The sequence below is a fragment of the Echiichthys vipera genome (assembly GCF_963691815.1).
Source record: "Echiichthys vipera genome assembly, chromosome: 18".
NCBI classification, from domain to species: Eukaryota; Metazoa; Chordata; class Actinopteri; order Perciformes; family Trachinidae; genus Echiichthys; species Echiichthys vipera.
Window position 1 is genome coordinate 2,783,023 of NC_139843.1, and position 24,000 is coordinate 2,807,022.

General features: G+C 49.1%; 3 protein-coding genes across 3 annotated transcripts in view; 2 read left to right on the plus strand and 1 right to left on the minus strand.

Moving 5' to 3' along the window:
- exoc7 (exocyst complex component 7) overlaps positions 1-9,608 on the plus strand; it is a 13,698-nt gene extending 4,090 nt beyond the window's left edge. The window contains 14 exon segments of the mRNA XM_083932721.1: positions 242-253; positions 2,644-2,712; positions 2,936-3,081; positions 4,304-4,456; positions 4,544-4,642; positions 4,733-4,795; positions 5,008-5,074; positions 6,384-6,449; positions 6,529-6,649; positions 7,735-7,830; positions 7,905-7,968; positions 8,627-8,668; positions 9,134-9,267; positions 9,360-9,608. Of these exon segments, the coding sequence (XP_083788847.1) occupies positions 242-253; positions 2,644-2,712; positions 2,936-3,081; positions 4,304-4,456; positions 4,544-4,642; positions 4,733-4,795; positions 5,008-5,074; positions 6,384-6,449; positions 6,529-6,649; positions 7,735-7,830; positions 7,905-7,968; positions 8,627-8,668; positions 9,134-9,267; positions 9,360-9,462 (1,235 nt within the window). The 3' untranslated portion in view covers positions 9,463-9,608.
- Positions 9,609-11,938: 2,330 nt separating this feature from the next.
- Positions 11,939-14,359, minus strand: LOC310960894 (galanin receptor 2a; the record flags this gene model as incomplete). The annotated part of the gene is made up of 2 exons (XM_083932732.1): positions 11,939-12,581; positions 14,019-14,359. The coding sequence occupies 2 exons, from the start codon at positions 14,357-14,359 to the stop codon at positions 11,939-11,941; spliced, it is 984 nt and encodes a 327-aa protein (XP_083788858.1).
- Positions 14,360-16,525: 2,166 nt separating this feature from the next.
- Positions 16,526-22,217, plus strand: LOC310960886 (UDP-glucuronosyltransferase 1-2-like). Its single transcript, XM_083932724.1, has 2 exons — positions 16,526-16,616; positions 18,549-22,217. Exon 2 carries the CDS (start codon positions 18,558-18,560, stop codon positions 20,160-20,162), a length of 1,605 nt encoding a protein of 534 aa, XP_083788850.1. The 5' UTR covers positions 16,526-16,616; positions 18,549-18,557; the 3' UTR covers positions 20,163-22,217.
- Positions 22,218-24,000: the final 1,783 nt, after the last annotated feature.

Genomic DNA, 24,000 nt, shown 5'->3' on the forward strand with positions numbered 1-24,000 from the left:
CATCAAATCACCATCCAGCCACATTATTCACCTTCAAGCATCCTCCATTATCCCTCTGTAATGATCCTACTCACTGAACTGCCCCCCCCCCCCACACACACACACACACACACACACACACACACACACACATACACACACACACACACACACACTTACTCTGTTTCCCTGTGATTTTACACTCAGCTCCAACTAACCCTCCACCCTCTCCTCTTTCATAATCCCCATGTTGTGAGGACAGTCTACATCCCAGGTAAACAGAACGTGTGTGTGTGTGTTGAGTGTGTGCTTTGCGCTCGCTTCTGTCCGTCGGACGCCACGTTTCCAGCGACCGCATGAGTTTGTGTAGCAGAGAGATGTCGTTCTGCAGGACGGCAGACGCGTTGCTTCTCCTGTGGAGAGTTGTCGTAGGTTATGTTCAGTAGTAGACGTTGGCCTCTAGTTCCACTGCGGTTAACGCGACGCTGGAGCCGCGTGCTAAACTGAGGGAACGGATTATTAAATACAGATGTGACGTCAGCTACTTCAGCGTTAATGGAAAGGGGTCTGACATCCAGCGTCATCTAATGAATTGACGTGACGACAATAAAAGCAATGTTACAAAAGCAGCCGATGCACAGAGATGAACTCAATGTCGCATCAACTGTAAAGCTATTCGTAAATACTGGTACATTAGCTGTGATGTGTGTTTGTTTTTTGTTTTTTTCACAACTGTATTTGCATATTTTCACAACATAAGGAAGTCCTTTCTCCTTTCAATGAACATTGCCATCTTAAATGATCATAGCCTTTCGCCGCCATTGTTTGAAATGTCCGCGCATGGTCCCTCCTTCTTTTTTCTACGTCCCAACAGGCGCACAGGAAATGACCTCAGAACCGCCGTAGGCCTCGTGCTCGTACACGTGCGCACGCTCGTGCTCGTACACGTGCAAACGTGCTTTACTAAAGCCCACCTCTCCCAAACGGGCCGTGGACGGCAAGCGTGCCGCAGCTAGACACGGTACGGTTGCACTCACACTGGTCAAAGGAACTAGACTTTAGCCGTGGAACCTGTTTGGGCACGGTACGGATGGACAGTGTGAGTGCGCCCTTAGCTTCTAGATTTGTCTAGACTTTGCGAAAAAGTGGCAGCGGCTTCACTGGAAGATGTACACAGTGGAAAGAAAGCGCGCTGTGTTTGCTGCATGTGTAAACAGATGATAAACCCGTGTTTTTCAGCTCGTTGCAGAGTTCCTCCGCCCCCACAGGGCAAAGAAACCTACCATCAAACGCAGCTTTAAGTGTGCTACATGCTTGCTAACTCACTAACCAAACTAAGATACTGTGTTTTAATATCTGAGTGTACTGTAGATGCTGCCTGTCTCAAACATGTAACTGATGGTTCTGTTCATATTAGTGACATTAATGCTGCATATGACTGTTGACTGTATTAATTGTGATGGCTGTGTTTGTGTTTACAGCTGACCTAACCTGTTTACTCTGCTCTCACACCACCCCGGGCACCGTGCGTCCGAGCGCACATGCCCTGCTGTGTGTTAGTCTTAGTCTCTCACCTGCTCCTCCTGTTGTGTAGCTGTGGTGCTAGGCTGACCCCCCCACCCCACACACATACAAACCTCTGCTGCCTGTCTCGGTGGTGGTGTCTAAGTTTCATCACTCACTTCCTAGCTCCTTCTTCTTCTTCTTCTGTTTCTTGGCTGTCTGGACCCCTCCCCCTCCTCCTCTGGACTCTGTCTCTGTGTTTATGGGACCAGGGACCATTCGCAAGGCTCAGAACCTTCTGAAACAGTACTCACAGCATGGGCTGGATGGGAAAAAGGGGGGCTCTAACCTCACTCCTTTGGAAGGTAACGCACCTCGCTCTTGTCTTCGGTGTCTCCTCTCTCGCTCCTCGCTCTCAGCGTTAGCCGTCGTGTTGTGCTTCACTGTGGTTTCTCACCCGGAGACACGGACACACGTGAATCTCCTCACACGTCACAACAGCTCTGACATCACGCAGGTGTTAAAACATAAATCATAAATCATATCTTAAATGTACTGGGAGAGTCCCTACACACAAAGCAAAGCAGCAATGGGCTCCTTCCACTGTAATGGACTTTACTATGAGAGGAGCTGGTACAGGGGCCAGTAGGTAAGTCTTTAAAACACTCTTTAATAAACTCTGGCTTCACTAACTACGCTGTTGCTGCTTTGTTTTGTGTGTAGGGACTCTTCTCATGCTGCTGCAGAGGTTTGCTGTTATTTTCAGCAGCATTAGTGGTTAAAAAAGACCTTTGAATGCCTTTGAATCACACTTTAACAACGTCAAAGTGTGAAAAGATGACTGAACCTTTACGAGCTGCGAAGAATCAGAAGCTGTTGTGACGTTTTTCTTCATGTAGTTGAAACACAAACTGACTGACTAACTTAGAAGAGTCTCACACACACACACACACACACACACACACAAAACTACCCTCCCCCACGTGACTTCAGCGGGTGTCCCCTGCTTCCTCCCCCCTGCTGGGTGCTTGGTGGTGGTTGGTACAGATGCTCCAGGTTCAGGTTTGTCCCCCTCACCCCTCTGGGCCTGGTCACGACCCCGGTGGTTTGACTGGGCCCATGTCCCTGCTGCCCCACCCCACCCCACCCCCCCCCCCCCAGGTTACGATCATGACTTGCGGGTCAAACACCTCTCTGACGCCCTGACCGAGAAGCACGGGGCCGCCGCAGGTGAGTGACGAGAACACGTGGGGAAAGAGAAGGAACATTACCAGCAAATTAGGCTCATAAGACATTAAACCCTCACCTACTGCAGTTTTAATGCATCACATTTCACCAGACAAGCATCAACACCTTCATGTGAATGTAACGCAGCCACAGCACCAGAGCCCATGTGTTCCTATGATGACCTCTGTTTACGGGCTGACCGCATGTTTCCTCGTGTACCTCTCAGGAAAAGACGACGTTCTGGACATCGAGATCGACTCTTACATCCACTGCATCACCGCCTTCGTCAAGCTGGCCCAGAGCGAGTACGCCCTCCTGGCAGAGATCATCCCCGAGCACCACCAGAAGAAGACCTTCGACTCCCTCATTCAGGTTCGGCTTTATTCAGGAGACGCCAGCTCGCAGAGAGCAGGGAAGCAGGCAAAGTCGCTCCTGTTGCTCCTCAGAACAGCTGCGTTTTGTTGGGACCGTTAAATGCGAAAGAGGTTTCATTCAATTCACTTCAATTTATCCCAAATGCAATAGTGCAAGTAAAGACGAACAGACCTCTCACAGAGGAGACGTTTAAGACGGCAGGCCTGATGGTGCAGTTACTTTAATAAGAGGCATAATGAATAAAAAACAGGTTTTAATGGGCTTGTACTTATAAAGCGCCTCTCTAGTCTTCTGACTACTCAAGGCGCTTTCACAGTGTTTGTCACATTCACCCGTTCACACAGACATTCACACTGATGGCGGTGGACATCGACACACCATCTAATCTGACCATTCACACACATTTACACACCCATGTGCAGCACGGGGAGCAATTCGGGGTTCAGTGTCTTGCCCAAGGACACTTCGACATGCAGACCGGGGGAGCTGGGGATCGAATCGCCTATCTCTCGAATGGAGGACGACCCACTCTACCACTGAGCCACAGTCTGCCACTAAACCAGTCAGTGTGTTCACATGCACATCAGTAAGCTGAAAATGTTAATAATCAAATTATTGAAGTTCCCCTCGGAAAAAAAGGGGGTTGAATGTGTAAATGAGGGAGTAACTCGTCCTCCGGTGCAGTAGGTGGCGCTCCACTAACATCCAGCTGCTCTGAATACGTTTTTTTTTCACCTTCACCTTTGTCACAATCACAAGCTTGGGGAAAATGGCCGACTTTTGGACAGAATTGCGACAGAAACGGCTCTTCTTGGTAGTGATGCTGGTTGGCATGGTGACGTCCTCCCTGGGTTTAAAGGGAACGCTCTATTGTTGTTTTTTTCACGTTTACGGCGCCGTTGCTTCCTGGTGTCTTTTATTTCCGGGTCTAAAGCCACTGCAGTGGAGTGGGGAGGGGGGAGTCATTACCCACGGAGCATGTGCAGACGCAAAACCCAATAATACTCCGGGAACGCTGTTTACATGCAGGAATAATCAGGTACTGAAGGAGTTCCCTGGGTCTGTTAACCGGGGTACGATGTTTACATGGTGTTTGAGAAACCAGAGTATGGCCTTAACTTATAATCAGGTTTTCAAACTGCATGTAACGCACTGCATGTCTGTTAAAGCTGCGGTAGGGTGTGTGTGACGTGCTCTCCGGTCCCTCGTGTGTCCACAGGAGGCGCTGGACAACCTGATGCTGGAGGGAGACAACATCGTGTCTGCAGCTCGCAGGGCCATAATGCGTCACGACTACTCGGCCGTGCTCACCATCTTCCCCATCCTCAGACACCTGAAAATGAACAAGTCGGAGTTCGACTCCACCCTGCAGGTCTGCACCACCTCACTCTCACCGTGTTTGCACAGCGCCGTCTTTCGTAGGAGTATCTTTGGTTGAATGAGAGTTAACTGTGTGCAGGGAACGGCAGCAAGCACCAAGAACAAGCTGCCCACACTCATCACCTCCATGGAAACTATCGGAGCCAAGGCTCTGGAGGAGTTTGCGGACAGCATCAAGGCAAGACGTGCACATTTAACGTCTGTCTCCAGTCACATTAACCAGCCATTCAGCCGTGTCATGTGCTTCATTGTCTCTTGTTAAACGCAGAACGATCCTGATAAAGAGTACAACATGCCCAAGGACGGAACCGTCCACGAGCTCACCAGCAACGTAAGCCAACGCTCAGCGCCTCCCCTGTTGCTTAACACACAGCTGGATGTGTTTGCACTGTCCGCACTTCAAGCTCAACACCTTTTTTTCCACAAGGACTCTGCTGTTTTTCCGTCTCTGGGGATCCAGCTGGTCTCCATGGGAACTGCTAACAGCGCTCTGTTTAATGAATAAGCCGAGGCGATACTTTACCTTGACCTCTTCTCCTGCAGGCAATCCTGTTCCTGCAGCAGCTGCTGGACTTCCACGAGACAGCCGGAGCCATGCTGGCCTCCCAAGGTACCGTTAGCCCTCCTTGTCTCCCACCCCCACCCCGCTGAGACGCCGCTGCTTCCTTCAGTGCTAATATGAGCAGTGGTTCTCGTCAGATGTCTGTGATCTAAACTAACATTACGTAACCAAAGCTGCAGCATTAGTGTCTGTTCACCTGCACCTTAATCTCCTGTTTTCACTCTTCCTCATCACATCGGGTCGGACCTGGAGTCTTTTCCTGTAGTTTCACATGAATTTTCCACTGCTTTACCCAATGTTTACATCTGTTGTGGTTTTTATGAAAATAAGCACATGTGTAATTAGATGATGCCCCGTTTGCACATGTGAACAATTTAAAAACACTCACTGAGGAAACAAAATCACTTGAGTTTGCTCCTGTTGCACTTTATTCAGCCTTTCTTCATAAAGTGACTGCACTGTAAATACATTAGTTGAGCTGTTTGTCAGTGTTGTGTTAACAGCTTATTTTCCGGCCCCCAGTTTTTTAACAATCTTCTTTAAGCTCAAGTCATTTCAAATCCAAAGTGCTGAAGTTCAAACAGAACAGAACTGTGACTGTGTGAAAACCTGCGACTGCTCCGTGTCTGTGCGCCGTGCTTCTCGTGTTCCTGAGAGATGACGGAGGTTTCTCTCTCGTCCTGCGCGTGACTGACGTGTTTCTGACTTTCCTTCTTCTTCTGCAGCTTCACAAAGCTCCCCCTCTTCTCTCAGAGGAGCTGTCCGTCCGGCACGTGTTCACTTTTCATTACCCAATCCCACCAGCGCTCCTGTTCCAGCCGCTCCCTCCCATCCCGTTTGATGGCAGCTTCGCTTTACCTCCTTTATTATTTCCTCGCCGCCTGGCTGACGACTCGTTGCTTTACTTGGCTTTTACTCTGCACTAACAAATCTTTTCTAACCTTTTTGCACTTGTGCTTCTTTGTCTTTCTCTTCTCTTCTGCCTTGCCCTCGGCCCTTTTTAGTCCTGGGGGACACTTACAATATACCTTTAGACCCCCGAGGTAAGCAAAAGACGGCGCCCGGGCCCCCCGCTGATGTGTTAAACTGAACGTTTTCATGCTGATCCTTGAAACTGTGATTGCAGCTAATTAATTCAGAGAGACGGGAGAGGAGTCCGACCTTTAATGAGGCACTCGGCTGTGATGTGCATGTGCTGAAGTGCAGGTTTAGGTGCTTCCATGGGAACCTAGCTGTAATTAACACGTTGAGACGGAGATGCAGATTTCCTCCCAGTCAGTCAGAAGTGTGAGAAGATTCAGTGAAATCCATTTAAGGTAGATCCCGTCGGCGCTGACGGCCTCTTTTATTCTTCCAGAGACGAGTTCCTCGGCGAGCAGCTACACCTCCGAGTTCAACAAACGCCTCCTCAGCACCTACATCTGTGAGTAGAGCGCACAGCGGCACGTCTCCCCGGTTAAACGCTCAGCTGCAGACACTGACGCACGACTGTCTCCTCTCAGGTAAAGTGTTGGGGAACCTGCAGCTCAACCTGCTCAGCAAATCCAAAGTGTACGAGGATTCGGCTCTGAGCGCCATTTTCCTGCACAACAACTACAACTACATCCTCAAGTCGCTGGAGAAGTGAGCGCCCGTCTTTTCTCTGATCCGTGTCATAATTATAATAATGAACTTTATCCGTAGAGAGCCTTTCATACGTGAACTGCAGCCCAACGTGCTTCACGACGAAGGAACGACCGGCACCAAGTTCTTCACATTTAAAAGGTTTCAATCGTTGGTGTGAAACTGTGGAACGAGCTAAAGCGACGTCCAAACATGGTTCAGTTTCCAGGAGCAGAGAGAACCTAAAACATGCAGGACAGTGGCTCCAGGAGCAGAGAGAAACCTAAAATATGCAGGACAGTGGCTCCAGGAGCATAGAGAAACCTACAACATGCAGGACAGTGGCTCCAGGAGCAGAGAGAAACCTAAAATATGCAGGACAGTGGCTCCAGGAGCATAGAGAAACCTACAACATGCAGGACAGTGGCTCCAGGAGCAGAGAGAAACCTAAAACATGCAGGACAGTGGCTCCAGGAGCAGAGAGAGAAACCTAAAACATGCAGGACAGTGGCTCCAGGAGCAGAGAGAAACCTAAAACATGCAGGACAGTGGCTCCAGGAGCAGAGAGGAACCTAAAACATGCAGGACAGTGGCTCCAGGAGCAGAGGGAAACCAAAAACATGCAGGACAGTGGCTCCAGGAGCAGAGAGAAACCTAAAACATGCAGGACAGTGGCTCCAGGAGCAGAGAGAAACTAAAACATGCAGGACAGTGGCTCCAGGAGCAGAGAGAAACCTAAAACATGCAGGACAGTGGCTCCAGGAGCAGAGAGAAACCTAAAACATGCAGGACAGAGGCTCCAGGAGCATAGAGAAACTAAAACATGCAGGACAGTGGCTCCAGGAGCAGAGAGAAACTAAAAACATGCAGGACAGTGGCTCCAGGAGCAGAGAGAAACCTAAAACATGCAGGACAGTGGCTCCAGGAGCATAGAGAAACTAAAACATGCAGGACAGTGGCCCCAGGAGCAGAGAGAAACTAAAACATGCAGGACAGTGGCCCCAGGAGCAGAGAGAAACTAAAACATGCAGGACAGTGGCTCCCGGAGCAGAGAGAAACTAAAACATGCAGGTAATCCTAACCCAGGTCTGAACGTGTGTCTCCAGGTCGGACCTGATCCAGCTCGTCACCGTGACGCAGAAGAAAGCTGAGAGCTCCTACAGAGAGCTGATCGAGCAGCAGATCCAGATGTACCAGCGCAGGTAAGCTCGCCCCGCGTCCTCTAACCTCCGCTCGCCGCTCCCGTTCTGACCCGACGTGTTTCACTCTGTCGCAGCTGGTTGAAGGTCACGGAGCACCTGACGGACAGGAACATGCCCGTCTTCCACCCCGGAGCCAAGGTCAGACTTCTTTATTACCTTTCCTCTGCGGAGAAAAGCACCAACGTTGTGTCGACTTTAACACGCCGGTGTGGTTTTTGACGCTTGAGCTTATTATTATGTTTATTAAAACATATTAAAATGATGCATTTAACCTGTTGAACCAAGACCTAACACAGTGCACCGTATTTTATTTAATGATTAAATAAATAATCACATATTTTCTTATGACTTTAGTCATATAGAGGAAAACATTTTCAACAGGCAAACAGCAAAAAATAAAATAAAACATGTTCCTTAATATCAAGATAAAGACACACAGCTGTGAACATGTGCTTCAAACACCCTGTTCTCATCGTCCACCTCGCGTTTAGCCGTAATTGGGGGGGGGGGGGGCTGAAAGTTGACATCTGCCCTGAATGCTGATGAATAACGAATTGGCCCACTTGTGGCGCTGCAGCTAGTTCACGGGCTACCGTTGCATTGTGCGTGAAAAACAGGCGGCTGTGGCGTGCGGGCCGGTTCTAATACTCATTTAAATATCATCCCGGGGGCCGAGATCATTCATCCCGTGGGCCTCGACTTTGACACCCATGCTTTAAAGTCACCTTCAGTTCTTAAAAACACCATCATGTTGTATTAAAAGTGTGACCGTGTGTTTGCGTCTCGCCTCCTCCAGCTGAAAGACAAAGAGCGGCAGGTGATCAAAGACAAATTCAAGGTCAGTGTCACTGTCACACACACACACACACACACACACACACGTCATATTCAACACGGTCAGAGCAGAGACCTGACCTCCTCCTCCTCCTCTGCTCTCACTCTTCCTCCCCCTCTCCTCCTCCTCCTCCTCCTCCTCCTCCTCCTCTCACTCTTCCTCCTCCTCTCCTCCTCTTCTTCCTCCTCCTCCTCCTCCTCCTCTCACTCTTCCTCCTCCTCTCCTCCTCCCCCTCTCACTCTTCCTCCTCCTCCTCCTCCTCTTCTTCCTCCTCCTCCTCTCACTCTTCCTCCCCTCCTCCTCCTCCTCCTCCTCCCCCTCTCCCCCTCTCCTCCTCTCCTCTCCTCCTCCTCCCCCTCTCCTCCTCTCCTCTCCTCCTCCTCCCCCTCTCCTCCTCCTCCTCCTCCTCCTCCTCCTCCTCCTCCTCTCCTCCTCCTCCTCTCCTCTCCTCTCCTCTCCTCCTCTCAGGGCTTCAACGACGGCCTGGAGGAGCTGTGTAAGATCCAGAAGGGTTGGGCCATCCCCGACAAAGAGCAGCGAGACTTCATCCGCCACGCTCAGAGGAGGGTGGTGTCCGACGCCTACAGGGCCTTCCTGCACAGGTCGCTCACTCACACACAGCTGTCGTTAAAGTTATCGAGCGAACGAAACGCCGTCCTCGTGGTCGCGCTGAACCGCTTTCTCCTTTTTCCAGATGCGCCAACATCTCCTTCACCAAGAACCCGGAGAAGTATCACAAGTACCGCCCGGAGGAGGTGGAGGAGATGATCGAGAGGCTGTTCGACACGTCGGCCTGAGCTCCGCGCCCCTCCTCCCCCTCGCTGCCGTGCGTCTCCCGCTCTCCGTGTGTCTGATGGAGGTTTTGTACAAAGACATGAACATGATGTATTTATGTAATTTAGCCGTTGCAGCTCAGATAATAAAGGGAACTCTGTGAATCGGCCCCGGGGCTGTGATTGGTTTTGTTACGCAACAACAACAATAACTAACGGACTGTCACCTCGTCTTTCCTCAGCGTGGAGGCAGCGCGTGTTCATCAGCACATGTGTTCATCAGCATATGTGTTCATCAGCACATGTGTTCATCAGCATATGTGTTCATCAGCACATGTGTTCATCGCCTCATGTTCATCTGCACAGACGTCGCTCTCTTCTGTGCACCTGTGCAGACGCCACGTCGCATCGTTTGCATCCTAACGAGCGTTTCCTCCGTCAGACGTCTTCACCGGCTCTGACTTTTTGGTGTTTGTGGCATTTAATGAGCTCAAAGATCAGAGGTGTGTGTGTGTGTGTGTGTCCAGACTGTGTTTCAGTACGTTGATGCTAAAGGGGCGGATCCTGACGGTGTTTCCATGACTGCAGCCGCTCAGTCCGTGTTAAAGCTGCTGCTCTGTCTTCATTTAGCACTTCCTGTTCCCTCGTCTCAGAGTCAGTGGGTCTTTTTAAATGAGCTTTTGGTTCGATGCCGTAAATACTTCTTTTTGCATTTACGCTTCAAAAATTGAATCCAATCAAACACACGGACGTGGAGATGAGGGAACCAGGAACCTCATTCCTGCAGCGCTCTGTTGACGGTGGCTTGGCTTTTTAAAAACACAGGTTTTTGCAGGAAGTCCCGTGTCACACTAGGGGGCGGCTGTGGCTCAGTGTTACAATTCTGGGTTTTTCTGAGCAGTGACGTCCGTGACCTTTGTTACGAAACTGTCCTCGTCGACGTCTGGAGCCGAAGTGTCCGTACTCCGCAGCGCCGCGGTCGTTATGTGATGTCATGTAACAGGAAGAACAGGACATCAGGATGAACAGTAGAGGCTGTTTAATGACACAAGTGACAACAAATATTTCAACAACGCTCACAAGAAAACTGTCGGCATGCATGAAAACACAGAGACGCTCTGATCTCTCACGACGGTAACGTCCACTTATATCAACACAAACACGAGAACACTGAGACCTGCTGAGGTTCCTCTACAGGACGCTGGACGAGCAAAACACAAATGTTCAGAATCTGTGGTTGAAATCTGTCCGGTTGCGTAACGTCCGTGTTTCAGTCCAACGGCGCCCGCAGCTCCTCAGCTTTCAGACCCGTTCAACCGGAGTGAATCATCCCTCCTGCAAAATCTCCTTCTGTTCATGTATAGTTCTGTCTCTGTCTCTTTATTTGTTTAACACACAATACGCATTTTACTCTCTCTGAAGCAGCGAGGGATCATGGGAGTTGTTGTCTTCGTGTCGGTTTCTCTCGTTTCCTTCAGTGTTTATTCTTCAGGAGGTTTTTACCTCAGGTCTCCGCCCCCTCTTTAAGACAAACAGAATAAAACAGTTTCACCTTAAAAATCAGTGTTTCAGGGAGGACCGGTGGAACAGTGGTTAGAGCAGTCGCTCCGTGTAAAGAGGCTGAAGCTCCTTGAGGCAGTGGACTGGGTTCGACTCAGACTTGCGGCCCTTTGCTCCATGTCTTCTCTCTCTCACCCCTTTTCCTGTCAGTCTTTATCTTATAAAGGCTTGGAAAACTCCCTACACACAAAACAAAGCAGCAGCAGCGTAGTTAGTGAACCCAGAGTTTATTAAAGAGTGTTTTAAAGACTTACCTACTGGCCCCTGTACCAGCTCCTCTCATAGTAAAGTCAATCCCAAAGGAAGGAACCCATTGGTGCTTTGTTGTGTGTGTAGGGACTCTTCTCATGCTGCTGCAGAGGTTTGCTGTTATTTTCAGCAGCATTAGTGGTTAAAAAAGACCTTTGAATGCCTTCACCGTGCTGCCCCGAGCTAATCTCTGTTAGCCACGTCCGGTTGTTAGCGACTCTACCGGATTTCTCCGTTAATAGTTGTTACAAGAAACTGTCTCGATGGATTATTCAATGTAAGTGCTGAAAGACACCATGGGAGTTTTACGCCGTAGTTACACTTTAAACAAAACACAAAGGTCAACCTCACGGTGGCACTAGAGGAAAGGTCCTCTGGGGCTCATGAATGTCTGTACCCAGTTTCAATCTTTAGTTATTTCAGCCTGGACCAAAGTGGTACATGGGCAGTGTTGCATTTCTCGATCCATAGCAGTAATTGGCTGATGCGATTGTAACAAATCCCGTCTTTTGTGATCCATCATTACCAGAACCCGGTCTGAACACTAGTCTCACTGTGACAGATACAGCATTAGTCTGTAAAGTCTGGTGAGGTTCATTTGGGACAAGAAAGTTTCTGGGTACGTTCACGGTTCATAATGTTCAGTCGGCTCGTCCTCTCATTCGTCAGGTCCGGTTCCAGAGCATGGTCTTCAGTTGGACGTCTCCACGCTGCTGACCGTGTTCACCGCCTGGATGACGTGCACCTTGTTGACCTCCCTCCTCCTCCTCAGCGAGCAGCTGAACACCTTCCTGAAGCCTTTGCGGAAGTGCTTGGAGACGAGCGCGTAGACGATGGGGTTGAGGCAGGAGTTGGCGTACGCCACCAGGTGGGAGAGGATGCGGAGGACGTAGGTGGTGTGGTTGAGGGGGAAGCGTCCGGACCACATGCAGAGGATGATCAGGTGGTGGGGCAGCCAGCAGAGGCAGAAGAGTGCGGCGACCACGATGATCAGCTTGGTGACTTTCCGCTTGGCCCTCCTCGACTCGGACACGTCCTTCACGGGGTCCACGCTGGTCCACAGGTATCGGATGGTGCGAGCGTAGGTGAGGCCGAGCACCAGGACGGGGACGAGGTAGCCGAAGACGAAGGTGCACATGTCTATGATGATGCGTGGTCTGGACTCCCAGGCGGGGATGCACACCACCGTGCCGGACAGCTCCATCTGTGAGTAGTAGCTGAGATACGGTCCTGAGAAAACCAAGGACAAGGCCCAGACCAGGGCGATGGAGGCGAGGGCGTTCTTTGGGGTTCTCATCTCTCTGGAGCGGAGCGGGTAGCAAATGGCTAAATACCTGTGAGAGCAGAGGGAAGAGATCCAGGCGTGAACCATGAGAGCGCTGCAGTGTGAGGTGTGGATTGATTAATTGTCGTAAATCACGTTTTCTAACGACTAAATCGTATTTTAAATGCTGCTGACGTTGGTTTGACCTGGAGGCGCACAGTTAGGAGTAAACGCTGTGTGCAGTAATATCTGATACGATGCCGGCAGGAGACTGTTAACGGTTGAAAATACAGAATCTTTATTAAAAGCTAAACGTAAAATAATAATAATAATCCACCAACGGGGCGTTTTTAAGGGGTTCAGAATGAAAGTGTTGTTTTTCCATCCGTCTGAATTAATATTTTTAACTTTTGACGGGTTTGACAGTGACTTCCTGTCCCGTTTTAGCGTTGGGCGTTGCTGGTTGCCAGGGTTGTCTGTTGTTGGGTGCAGCTACTGCAGGCTGGCACTGGGTGAAATGGAGTTTTCCAATCCTGCGCTTGTCACTGTCATTTTTTACCCAGCCGTCCAATCACAGAGGAGAAGGGGCGGGACAATAACCACAAAGGGCACATTCTACATGTTCAAGTGCTGATCATCAACATGTATGAACCAAGCCCCGCCCACAGCCACTTCCTGTTTGATCCAATCAGGAGGCTCCGTCAGCGTCAGTTCTCTGAGTGTCCACTAGGGGCAGGTTTCATCACAGAGCAGTTTCTCATTGAGCCCCATGTTAAACAGGCCGTTTACACAGCATCATTAAACCTGTTTAAGGACAAAAGAACATTCTAGTCTGTGTGTTTAGCTCATATCTCCATGACAACACTGAGGGGGAGGGGCTAGTTTTTATTTGATTGGAGGTTAAAGGTTATGAATAATTAGGGGCGTGGCCTCTTGAGTGACAGCTAGCCTCTGGCCCTCACTTCTCCTCTGTGGTAAAACGTTAGCCAGATGGACGTACGCCCCTCCCCCCAACGTCACATACATGCCCTTTTTTTGGTCAGAGGTAATGAGGCGGAGTCAAAGTCTGACAAGATGGAGACTCCTGTAGGCGAGGACGACTGGATCAAGTTGAGAGAACGGACCTGGACGGAGAACCTGATCGGTTGTAGGTCCGTCCGGTTCTCTACTCTACACCGTTGATAACGAACTGAGATGCCGGCTGTTAGAGAGCCGTCCTCACTCCTTAATCACTTTATAACATTGGAAAGACGCGGTTCCCTGTTAGGGTCTTGGACAGGACTCAACTGGACCTGGTCTTGGACTTGATGAAGTCGGTCTAAACGTGCACCGGTTCACGTGTTGTGCCCTTATCTCTTTATTGTGCAGTGTTTGTCTTTTTTTAAATGACCCTAAAATCCTGACAACGCCCCTGAAAACACACGAGTCCACCCTTAAATCCTCCCCCTTCTCCACTCGGGTGTCAGCTGGTGCGGGTGGTGCAGGTGGTGTGGCTCTGAACTCTCACCTGTCCAGGGACACAGCTGTCAGGGTGAAGACGCTCGCGTACATGGTGAGGAAAATGAAGAAGTGCACGACTTTGCACACCACGGGGCCGAACACCCACTCGTCCAGGGTGTAGATGGTGGCCTGGAAGGGCACGCAGAACACGATGAAACACAGGTCCGCGATGCCCAGGTTGAGGATGAACAGGTTGGTGGTCTTGGTGTTCATCTGCCCGTTCCGGAACAGGACCGCGAGCACCAGAGAGTTCCCCACGGTGCCGAGCAGGAAGATGAGCGCGAAGCTGCACGAGATGAGCACGGACTCCGCTTTCCAGGAGGAAGAGTTCCCCGAGGAGAGGTTCATCTTCAGCCCGTGTTCGTTCATCATCCAGCGGGGAAGGTTTGCTGTCCGGCTCCTGGAGACGCGCGTTCCGTTTGCGCGCTCCATCTCCAGACGCAGCGCAGCGGCGCATCCATGTCATCTCACTGTGGTGCGTTCAAGTGCAGCGGGGAAGGAGGCGCAACACTGCAACACTGTCTGCTTCTTCAAGGTGAGATAGAAAAAACACGTGGACAGAAATGTGCTCTTCAGCAGTTTGAAGAAGCAAATTACGATTTTAATGAACTAATAATATTATATTTCTAATAATATCTGTAGATATAATAAGATATTTTTCTCATCAGTGAAATAATCTTTTGCAGGAGTTCAGTGCACGTGTCACAGCCAAACATCAACTCTGAGTGCACTGGAAAAAAGAACCAGTAGGATTTACTCAAAGGAGCAAAAAGGTTTCACACACACACACACACACACACACACACACACACACACACTTCACCATTTTATGGAACATGACGATTTATCAAGTTAGTCATTTCTAACGTTTTAATGCAGCAAGAAAGAAAACTTCCTTTAGTCCAGTTTCTGCTGGTTTCTCCGTAAATGAATCTTTATGCCACTAATTCAGTTTGTAACCATCAGCATCAAACCGTATCCGTGTGCCGCTGACAGCGTTAGCACACAGTTTTGACCATTTGAATAGTTTTTCTGCAAATGCAAATTAGCTGCTAATAGTGGGCCATGTTATTTCTGCTATTTCAGTTTGAAAACACTGCCACGACGCTCATGAACGCTCATGTACGCTCATGAACACACATGAACGCTCATGTACGCTCATAAATGCCGATAAACGCTCATGAACGCACATGAATGCTCATGAACGCACATGGACCCACATGAACGCTCATGAACACATATGAACGCTCATCTAAGCTCATGAACGCACATAAACGCACATGGACCCACATGTACGCTCATGAACACATATGAACGCTCATCTAAGCTCATGAACCCTCATGAACGCACCAGAACGCACATGTACGCTCATGAACGCACCAGAACGCACATGTACGCTCATGAACGCACCAGAACGCACCAGAACGCACATGTACGCTCATGAACGCACCAGAACGCACATGAATGCTCATGAACGCACCAGAACGCACCAGAACGCACATGTACGCTCATGAACGCACCAGAACGCACATGAATGCTCATGAACGCACCAGAACGCACCAGAACGCTCATGAACGCTTATAAACGCACCAGAACGCTCATGAACGCACATGTACGCTCATGAACGCACCAGAACGCACATGTACGCTCATGAGCGCTCATGTGCGTTCATGAACGCTCATGAACGCTCATGAACGCTTATAAACGCACATGAACGCACATGTACGCACATGTACGCACATGTACGCTCATGACCGCTCATGTGCGCTCATGAACGCACCAGAACGCTCATGAACGCTCATGAACGTGTGGGAATTTCTAGTATTCATATAAATGATCCTGAGAGCTGAGATCAAGACCAACACAGTGATGTATCACACTTGGGTGTTTACGATGATTATTGGTGAGAAAAATGCAATTTTATTGGTAAAATATATCCCGCAATGCATGGTGGGAGTTTCCAGTTCCCTGTCTCTGCTGTATCTCCGTCACAGAAGGTCGTAGAGAGATGAAGTAGGTTTATTAAATGTGTTTTCATGTGCGAACTTTCCAACGGTGCCACGCCTGAGTGTGTCCGACCTCCTGTTCCTGAGATACGTCACAGTTATGACAATTATGAGAAAGAAAAGTTACATTTAATAGAAATTATGACTCATCCACGGTTAAAAGACTTTCAGAGTAAATTGTAACGAGTATTTAAAGTGAATGTCCAGTGACTATAAATCGCTGAAATTGTTTTTGTAAATATGCGATAAAATGTGTAAATATTCAAATGTTAATTTTAGATATTCTGGTTCACACTGAACTTTAATTTTACTAACTTAGATTAATTAAATACACTTTACTAAACCAAAAAGTCAGTGTTCTCAGTGTGCAGTGGAGGCAGAGAGGGTGGGCTCTGTGGGGAAACACACACACACACACACACACACACACACACACACACACACACACACACATATACATACAGGAAGTCCATGTGTTGTCCCGCCCCCCTCCAGCACTTATGTAACACAATAATCGGGTTTGCAGTTGCAGACTTTGAGCTCCACTCGTCCGCAGCAGACGCACAGAACTTCACTTCCTCTTCTTTCAGGGACTCAAGGTAAAACTTTCCCTTTTCTTCTGCGACACTTTAACAACTCTGTTTCCACAGCATCACTGACGAGAGGAGGCCTGTGCAGGAACGTGCTGCTGATCTGTGCACAGTGTTTTTCTCTGGCTTTCTCAACAATAGACGTGCAGAAAGGAAACTGGACTCTTGAGCTGGAGGCTCCGCGGAGCTTTTCTCCCCTGTAACAAAGACCCTGCAGAACGCAGAGGAGGAGATTAGAAACCATAACAGCAGGCTTCAGTTCTCCAATGCATTTAAAGTTTTTAATGTTGTATGTGAAGCACTGAAGCCAAAGGTGCTTTACAAATGAACCTTCCCTTTCTGCAGTGAGCCCGTGCATTCCTCAGGACTTTGATCCGTTAGAGCTGTGGGCTGCGTGTGTTTCCCTCTGGTGTCATCTGTCAGTCCAGGCCACGGGTCTGGAATTTGCAGGATAAACACTCATTTAGGAAATGGGGGGAGGTAGGAAGTAGGATAACTACTAGAGCTGCAGTTGTTTTATAGTTTATGATAAGAACATGAACATGAACATGAACATGAGCAGAACAAACTACAATAGTGCAATTTCTTCTTCTAAGCCTTGTTTCCAAGGAGCAGTCGGGTTCGGTTCATTTTGCATTTCCAGTGTCAGAAGTTGTGGATGGTGCCAACAGAACCGCTCCAATCCATTTCACCATTATGTATTGAACAACAGCAATAAAGATTGGATTATTGTTCATCTCATCTCATCTTCAGCCTCTTATCCGGGGTCGGGTCTCGGGGGCAGCAGCTTTAGCAGGGGACCCCAAACTTCCCTTTCCCGGGCCACATTAACCAGCTCTAACTGGGGGATCCTGAGGCGTTCCCAGGCCAGTGTGGAGATCTAATCTCTCCACCTGGTCCTGGGGTCTTCCCCGAGGCCTCCTCCCAGCTGGACGTGCCCGGAACACTTCCCTAGGGAGGCGCCCAGGGTTCATCCTTACCAGATGATCCTGAACCACCTCAACTGGCTCCTTTCAACGCAAAGGAGCAGCGGCTCTACTCCGAGTTCCTCACGGATGCTGAACTTCTCCCCCTCTCTCTAAGGGAGACTCCAGACCCCCTCCTGAGGAAACACATTTCACACGCTTGGACCTGGACCTGGTTCTTTGGGTCCTGACCCAGCTTTCATGACCACAGGTGAGGGTAGGAACCAGGACTGAGGGTAGATCCAGAGCTTTGCCTTCCTCAGCTCTCTTTTCGTCACAACGGTGCGGTAGAGCGACTGCAGCTCCGCCCCCGCTGCTCCGATTCTCCGGCCAAACTCACGCTCCATCGTCCCCTCACTCGTGAACAAGATCCAGAGGTCCTTGAACTCCTTCACTTGGGGTCAGGACTGCTTTAGTAAAATGTGGAGGGTTTTTTGTGCACACTTGTTGCAGAAAATATCCTGTACAAGGCCAGCCATGCGACCTGAGATATTTAAACCATTAACAAATGTTGGAGCTATGCTAGGACCTGCAGATAAATCAGGATGTCAAATAATAATGTCCCGTAGGAGTCGAGGTAGCCCTCATTGCTGAGTCATGTCACAAAAACTCTGAGGTCTATGGAAAGATCTGGAAACAAAGCCACGCATCGCCATGACGTCATCAATGCGTGTGACGTGTTACGGCGTGATGACGTATAGGCAGCAAGAAGCGTTCTCCGAGGCCCAGGTAGTGTGAGTACAAACGGGCCTGGAGGGGGGGACAAGGACCCCAAAGCACGGGGCACGGTACGGAAAGTGAGCGTGCACCTTTAGTCTCTCTCCTGTGACGTGTGTTTATAGGAGAGAGGGAGAGAGAGCACATGCAAAGCCTGCGTAGGGGTGGATCTTGATGATGGCAGTGTCGCAGAATCTCTGTGTAACTCAAAACTCACATGTTGTTCACGTAAAACGTGCGTGTTTGTTCTTTCCCTCAGGGTTAATCCATGGGGAGCATCCCGGGTGTTTCCCTTCTGCTGCTGGTGGTGAGCGCGTCCCTCCTGTCAGGCCTCGGCGTCCAGGCCGGAAAGATTCTGGTGTTCCCGGTGGATGGCAGCCACTGGGTCAACATGAACCTGCTGATCCAGAGCCTCCACTCCAGGGGCCACGAGGTCACCGTGGTCCGCACGGCCACAAGCTGGTACGTCAAAGAGAGCGCACCGCACTACCGCTCCATCACCGTCACCTTACCGGAAGCAATCAGCATAGAGGAGCAGGACTTCTTCGTCACCTTCCTCACGAAGATGCTGGCGATTCAGAAAGAAGGGGCGTCTCCTATCAGCTTTGTCAAGTTCTACTGGGAAATGCTTGGTGCGTTGTCAAACATTCACAAACAGGCCAGCCTGTTGGGCGTGGAAATGATCGAGAACAAGACTCTGATGCAGAGTATCCGTGACACTAAGTTCGACGTGGTTCTTCTAGACCCGGGGTTGCCCGTCGGCGTTCTGGTGGCTCACGAACTCAAGCTGCCAACTGTTTTTAATGTGAGATGGATCACCAGCGGAGAAGGCCATTTCGTGGTGGCTCCATCTCCCACATCCTATGTTCCAACGTCAGGATACGCCGCGTCGGATAAGATGACCTTTGGGGAACGAGTCAAGAACACACTCCACTATCTGCTCAACACATGTATCGACAAGTTCATAGTTTGCCCGCACTACGACCGACTGGTAGACAGGTACTTTGGTCCAGATGTGAAGTTCTATCACCTTCTTCAAGGAGCGGACATCTGGCTCATGAGGGTGGACTTTGTCTTTGAATTCCCAAGACCTACCATGCCGAATATCGTCTACATCGGCGGTTTTCAGTGCAAGCCCTCTGAGCCTTTATCATCGGAGCTGGAGGAGTTTGTTCAGAGTTCAGGGGAGCACGGATTCATCCTGATGTCTCTTGGTACACTGGTGAAAGGCCTACCTGCGGAAATCACTGCTGAAATCGCTGCCGCCTTTGCCCAAATTCCCCAAAAGGTCATATGGAGGCATGCCGGTGAGCCCCCCGACAACTTGGGCAACAACACCCTGCTGGTGAAATGGATGCCCCAGAACGACCTCTTGGGTCACCCGAAGATTAGAGCCTTCGTGGCTCACGGCGGCACCAACGGGATCTACGAGTCCATCTACCACGGAGTGCCGATAATAGGCATACCCCTTCTGTTCGACCAGTTCGAAAACGTCTTGAGAATGGAGGCGCGAGGTGCCGCCAAAGGGGTGAAAGCGGCCGAACTCACTCGTCAGAGCTTCCTGGAGGCGATACAAGAAGTTCTTCACGATCCCTCCTACAAGAACAACATGAAGCGTCTTTCCGCGCTCCATCGCGATAAACCGATGCATCCTCTGGACACGGCCCTTCACTGGATCGAGTTTGTCATGAGGCACAAAGGAGCGTCACATTTACGCACTGAGTCGTATAAGATGCCCTGGTACGCCTACTACTCTGTGGATGTTTTGGGCTTCTTGATGACGATCTTGTTGACGCTGACAGCCGTCGTCGTGGGGTCGATACGCTTCCTTTGCGTCCGGCTGTGCGGGAGGAGAAAAACCAAACAGGAGTAGTTTCTGAGTCGTCACATCTGATCAGCGCAGCGCTAAAATGAACGGGACAGGGGTGGCGCTGTTCTTTAGCCGGTCCCAACCTCCTAGCGGGACCCTCCTACCCGACCCGTGAGCCATGTTAAACATTTGCCACACAGCCACACCCAACAACTGCTCCCCCTACAGTTTGCACAATCAATCAATTAGCACTGTCGCCTCACAGCGAGAGGTTTCCTGGTTCGAATCCCGGCTGGGGTCCTTCTGTGTGGAGTTTGCATGTTGTCCCCGTGTCTGCGTGGGTTTTCTCCGGGTTCTCCGGTTTCCTCCCACAGTCCAAAGACGTGCAGGTGTTCGGTTCATTGATGACTCTAAATCACCCGTAGGTGTGAATGGTTGTCTGTCTCTGTTTGTCTCTATGTGTCCTGTGATAGACTGGCGTCCTGTCCAGGGTGGACCCCGCCTCACGCCCGATGTCAGCTGGGATCGGCTCCAGCCCCACCGTGACCCCGACAGGGACAAGCGGTTGAAGATGAATGAATGATAAAATGTAGAAAATAATGTAACACTGATCTCTGCTACAATTAGCTTCGGCTTCAACATGTCTGGAAATAGTCCAATATAACCTCTACAGCTGTGGCTCCCTCAGGTTTGTGTACATTGACTTGTCTGAATACCTGATTATTATTATGTTAATTCAATATTTAATCAATAGTTAAAGTCAATGTCAGACCAGATTAACAAATGTTGACATGCTAAGAAGAAGAAGAAGAAGAAGAAGAAGAAGAAGAATTACTTTATTAATCTCGCGACGGGAAATTTGATTTTTTCACTCTATTATTATTCATGTTACACACACACACACACACACACACACACACACACACAGGACCTACATACATGCAATTAATGGAGAGATGTTAGAGGAGGGGGCTGCCAATGACCAGCGCCCCAAGGGGTTCAATGCCTTGCTCAACAGCACCTCGGCAGCGCCCAGGAGATGAACTGGTTCCCAGCCGGAGCTGCTGCCGCCCTAACACACTGAATCAAGACGGTGATCCTTTGTTAGCATGCTAACATTAGCAAACATCCCAACACTGACACACAAAGAATACAAAAGTATCTAAACTCAAGAGACTTTTGAAAAACATTTTAGTGGGAAAATCAGTGTTTTGGTTTTTTTTTCCCACCACAAATCTAAAAACAGCGCGATGCAAAACAATCAAAACATCCGCACACGTCCGCATTCATCAGACGGAGAAAATGAGGTGCATACGCCTGAGACTAAACTTAACCGTCACCTTTAGAGACTAAACTTAACCGTCACCTTTAGAGACTAAACTTAACCGTCACCTTTAGAGACTAAACTTAACCGTCACCTTTAGAGACTAAACTTAACCGTCACCTTTAGAGACTAAACTTAACCGTCACCTTAAGAGACTAAACTTAACCGTCACCTTTAGAGACTAAACTTAACCGTCACCTTTAGAGACTAAACTTAACCGTCACCTTTAGAGACTAAACTTAACCGTCACCTTTAGAGACTAAACTTAACCGTCACCTTTAGGGACTAAACTTAACCGTCACCTTTAGAGACTAAACTTAACCGTCACCTTTAGAGACTAAACTTAACCGTCACCTTTAGGGACTAAACTTAACCGTCACCTTTAGAGACTAAACTTAACCGTCACCTTTAGACTAAACTTAACCGTCACCTTTAGACTAAACTAAACAGTCACCTTTAGAGACTAAACTTAACCGTCACCTTTAGAGACTAAACTTAACCGTCACCTTTAGAGACTAAACTTAACCGTCACCTTTAGAGACTAAACTTAACCGTCACCTTTAGTGACTAAACTTAACCGTCACCTTTAGTGACTAAACTTAACCGTCACCTTTAGAGACTAAACTTAACCGTCACCTTTAGAGCACACGTCCGCATTCATTCAGTGCATACGCCTGTGTTTACTTTTCCAACCGCAAAGCGTTCATCTTTAGTTTCACTAATATTAGTTTAAGAATTGTTTTAATTTTCTAATTCCTTGTTTGCAAATCTTGACTTTAACGAGAAGCAGAAAAATGCACTTAACAGTTTTATTTCATGTTTGTTTTAATCAACATTTCAAAAACGAACGCTGTGACTTTATGTTGTTGTGTTTTATCACTTGAAGAAAGAAAGTTTCTGACATTTATGATGAAAATTAAAAAATTAAAATACGACAATAAGTAGATACTGTCTTTATTTCCTGCAGAAGAGCGATGGGAGTTTTATTTTGAAAGGAAAAACGTGCACCCACAGCAGCAACACATCACAGATGAACATAGATTCACTGATTCATAAACAACATGAAATCAGAGGTGAAAACGTGTCCGGGTGATTTAAAGGTTCTTCTCACAGATCCATCTGTAGGGGGACTTGCAGGAACCGTCCATCCAGGACCTGAACGCGTCCTCACTGGTGTCGATGTGTCCGCAGTCTTCTCCCAGAGGGTCGTCCAGCTTCCAGTCATCGGGCTCGGCCCCCAGTCCGGGTCTGCTCATCCAGAACCTGCAGGAAGAGCTCCGCGTCTTGTTTTACAGCGTCACAGACTAAAGCACCACATCCAGTGCCTCACGGTCAACGCGGTAAGTGCAACTCAACAGATTTACTCTCAGACTTTTCTCAAATGAAAAAACCTGTGCTAAAGTGTCCTCTAGGAGCAAAAACGTGTGCTAAAGTGTCCTCTAGGAGCCAAACGTGTGCTAAAGTGCCCTCTAGGAGCCAGAACGTGTGTTAAAGTGTCCTCTAGGAGCGAAAACGTGTGCTAAAGTGTCCTCTAGGAGCCAAACGTGTGCTAAAGTGTCCTCTAGGAGCCAAACGTGTGCTAAAGTGCCCTCTAGGAGCGAAAACGTGTGCTAAAGTGCCCTCTAGGAGCCCAAACGTGCGCTAAAGTGCCCTCTAGGAGCCAAAACATGAGCTAAACTTTGACTTACTGTAGGTCTGACGTGAGCGGGCGGCCGTCCACCCAGCTCCACTGCCCCTCCTCCTCCGCGTCCGTCAGACCGATCCACAGCCGGCTGCTGGGCTCCAGAGCGCGGCTGCCCTCAAACACAAACCTCTGAAAAGGGAAGAGATGACATCATACTGAGCCTGGGAGGTGATTGAACGTTGCACGTGTTCCCTTGTTGTTGTCCTCCACCTGTTCTGCTCCACTGTCGATGACGAGCAGGTCGCCCCCCCGTGCCCGGCACCAGGTCCTGCTGGAGCTCCAGGTGAGCACGCGGGAGGAGAAGTAGTAGCACTTTGACTCAAACAGCGTCCAGCCGTCAGGACACTTCCTGCAAACGCGCTCTGTGGAAGAACAAAGGTTCTCTTTACACGGCAGTGAACAGTCATTTTAAACTGTTAGAATCCAGGTTCGATTCCCCTTAAGTAAGTACAAGGAAGGAAACCAGTTGACGTAACATAAGAGCGCCAAGATCAATGTAGGGAGGAGGGTCCGGGTGGAGAACGGGTCCAAAACACAGGACACTGACCTGGAGGACCGTTGTTCAAGTCCTGGAAGAACTGAGACAAACCACCTTTAGAGACTAAACTTAACCGTTTCCTTTAGAGACTTAACTTAACCGTCTCCGTTAGAGACTAAACTTAACCGTCTCCGTTAGAGACTAAACTTAACCGTCTCATTTAGAGACTAAACTTAACCGTTTCCTTTAGAGACTTAACTTAACCGTCTCCGTTAGAGACTAAACTTAACCGTTTCCTTTAGAGACTTAACTTAACCGTCTCCGTTAGAGACTAAACTTAACCGTCTCCGTTAGAGACTAAACTTAACCGTCTCATTTAGAGACTAAACTTAACCGTTTCCTTTAGAGACTTAAC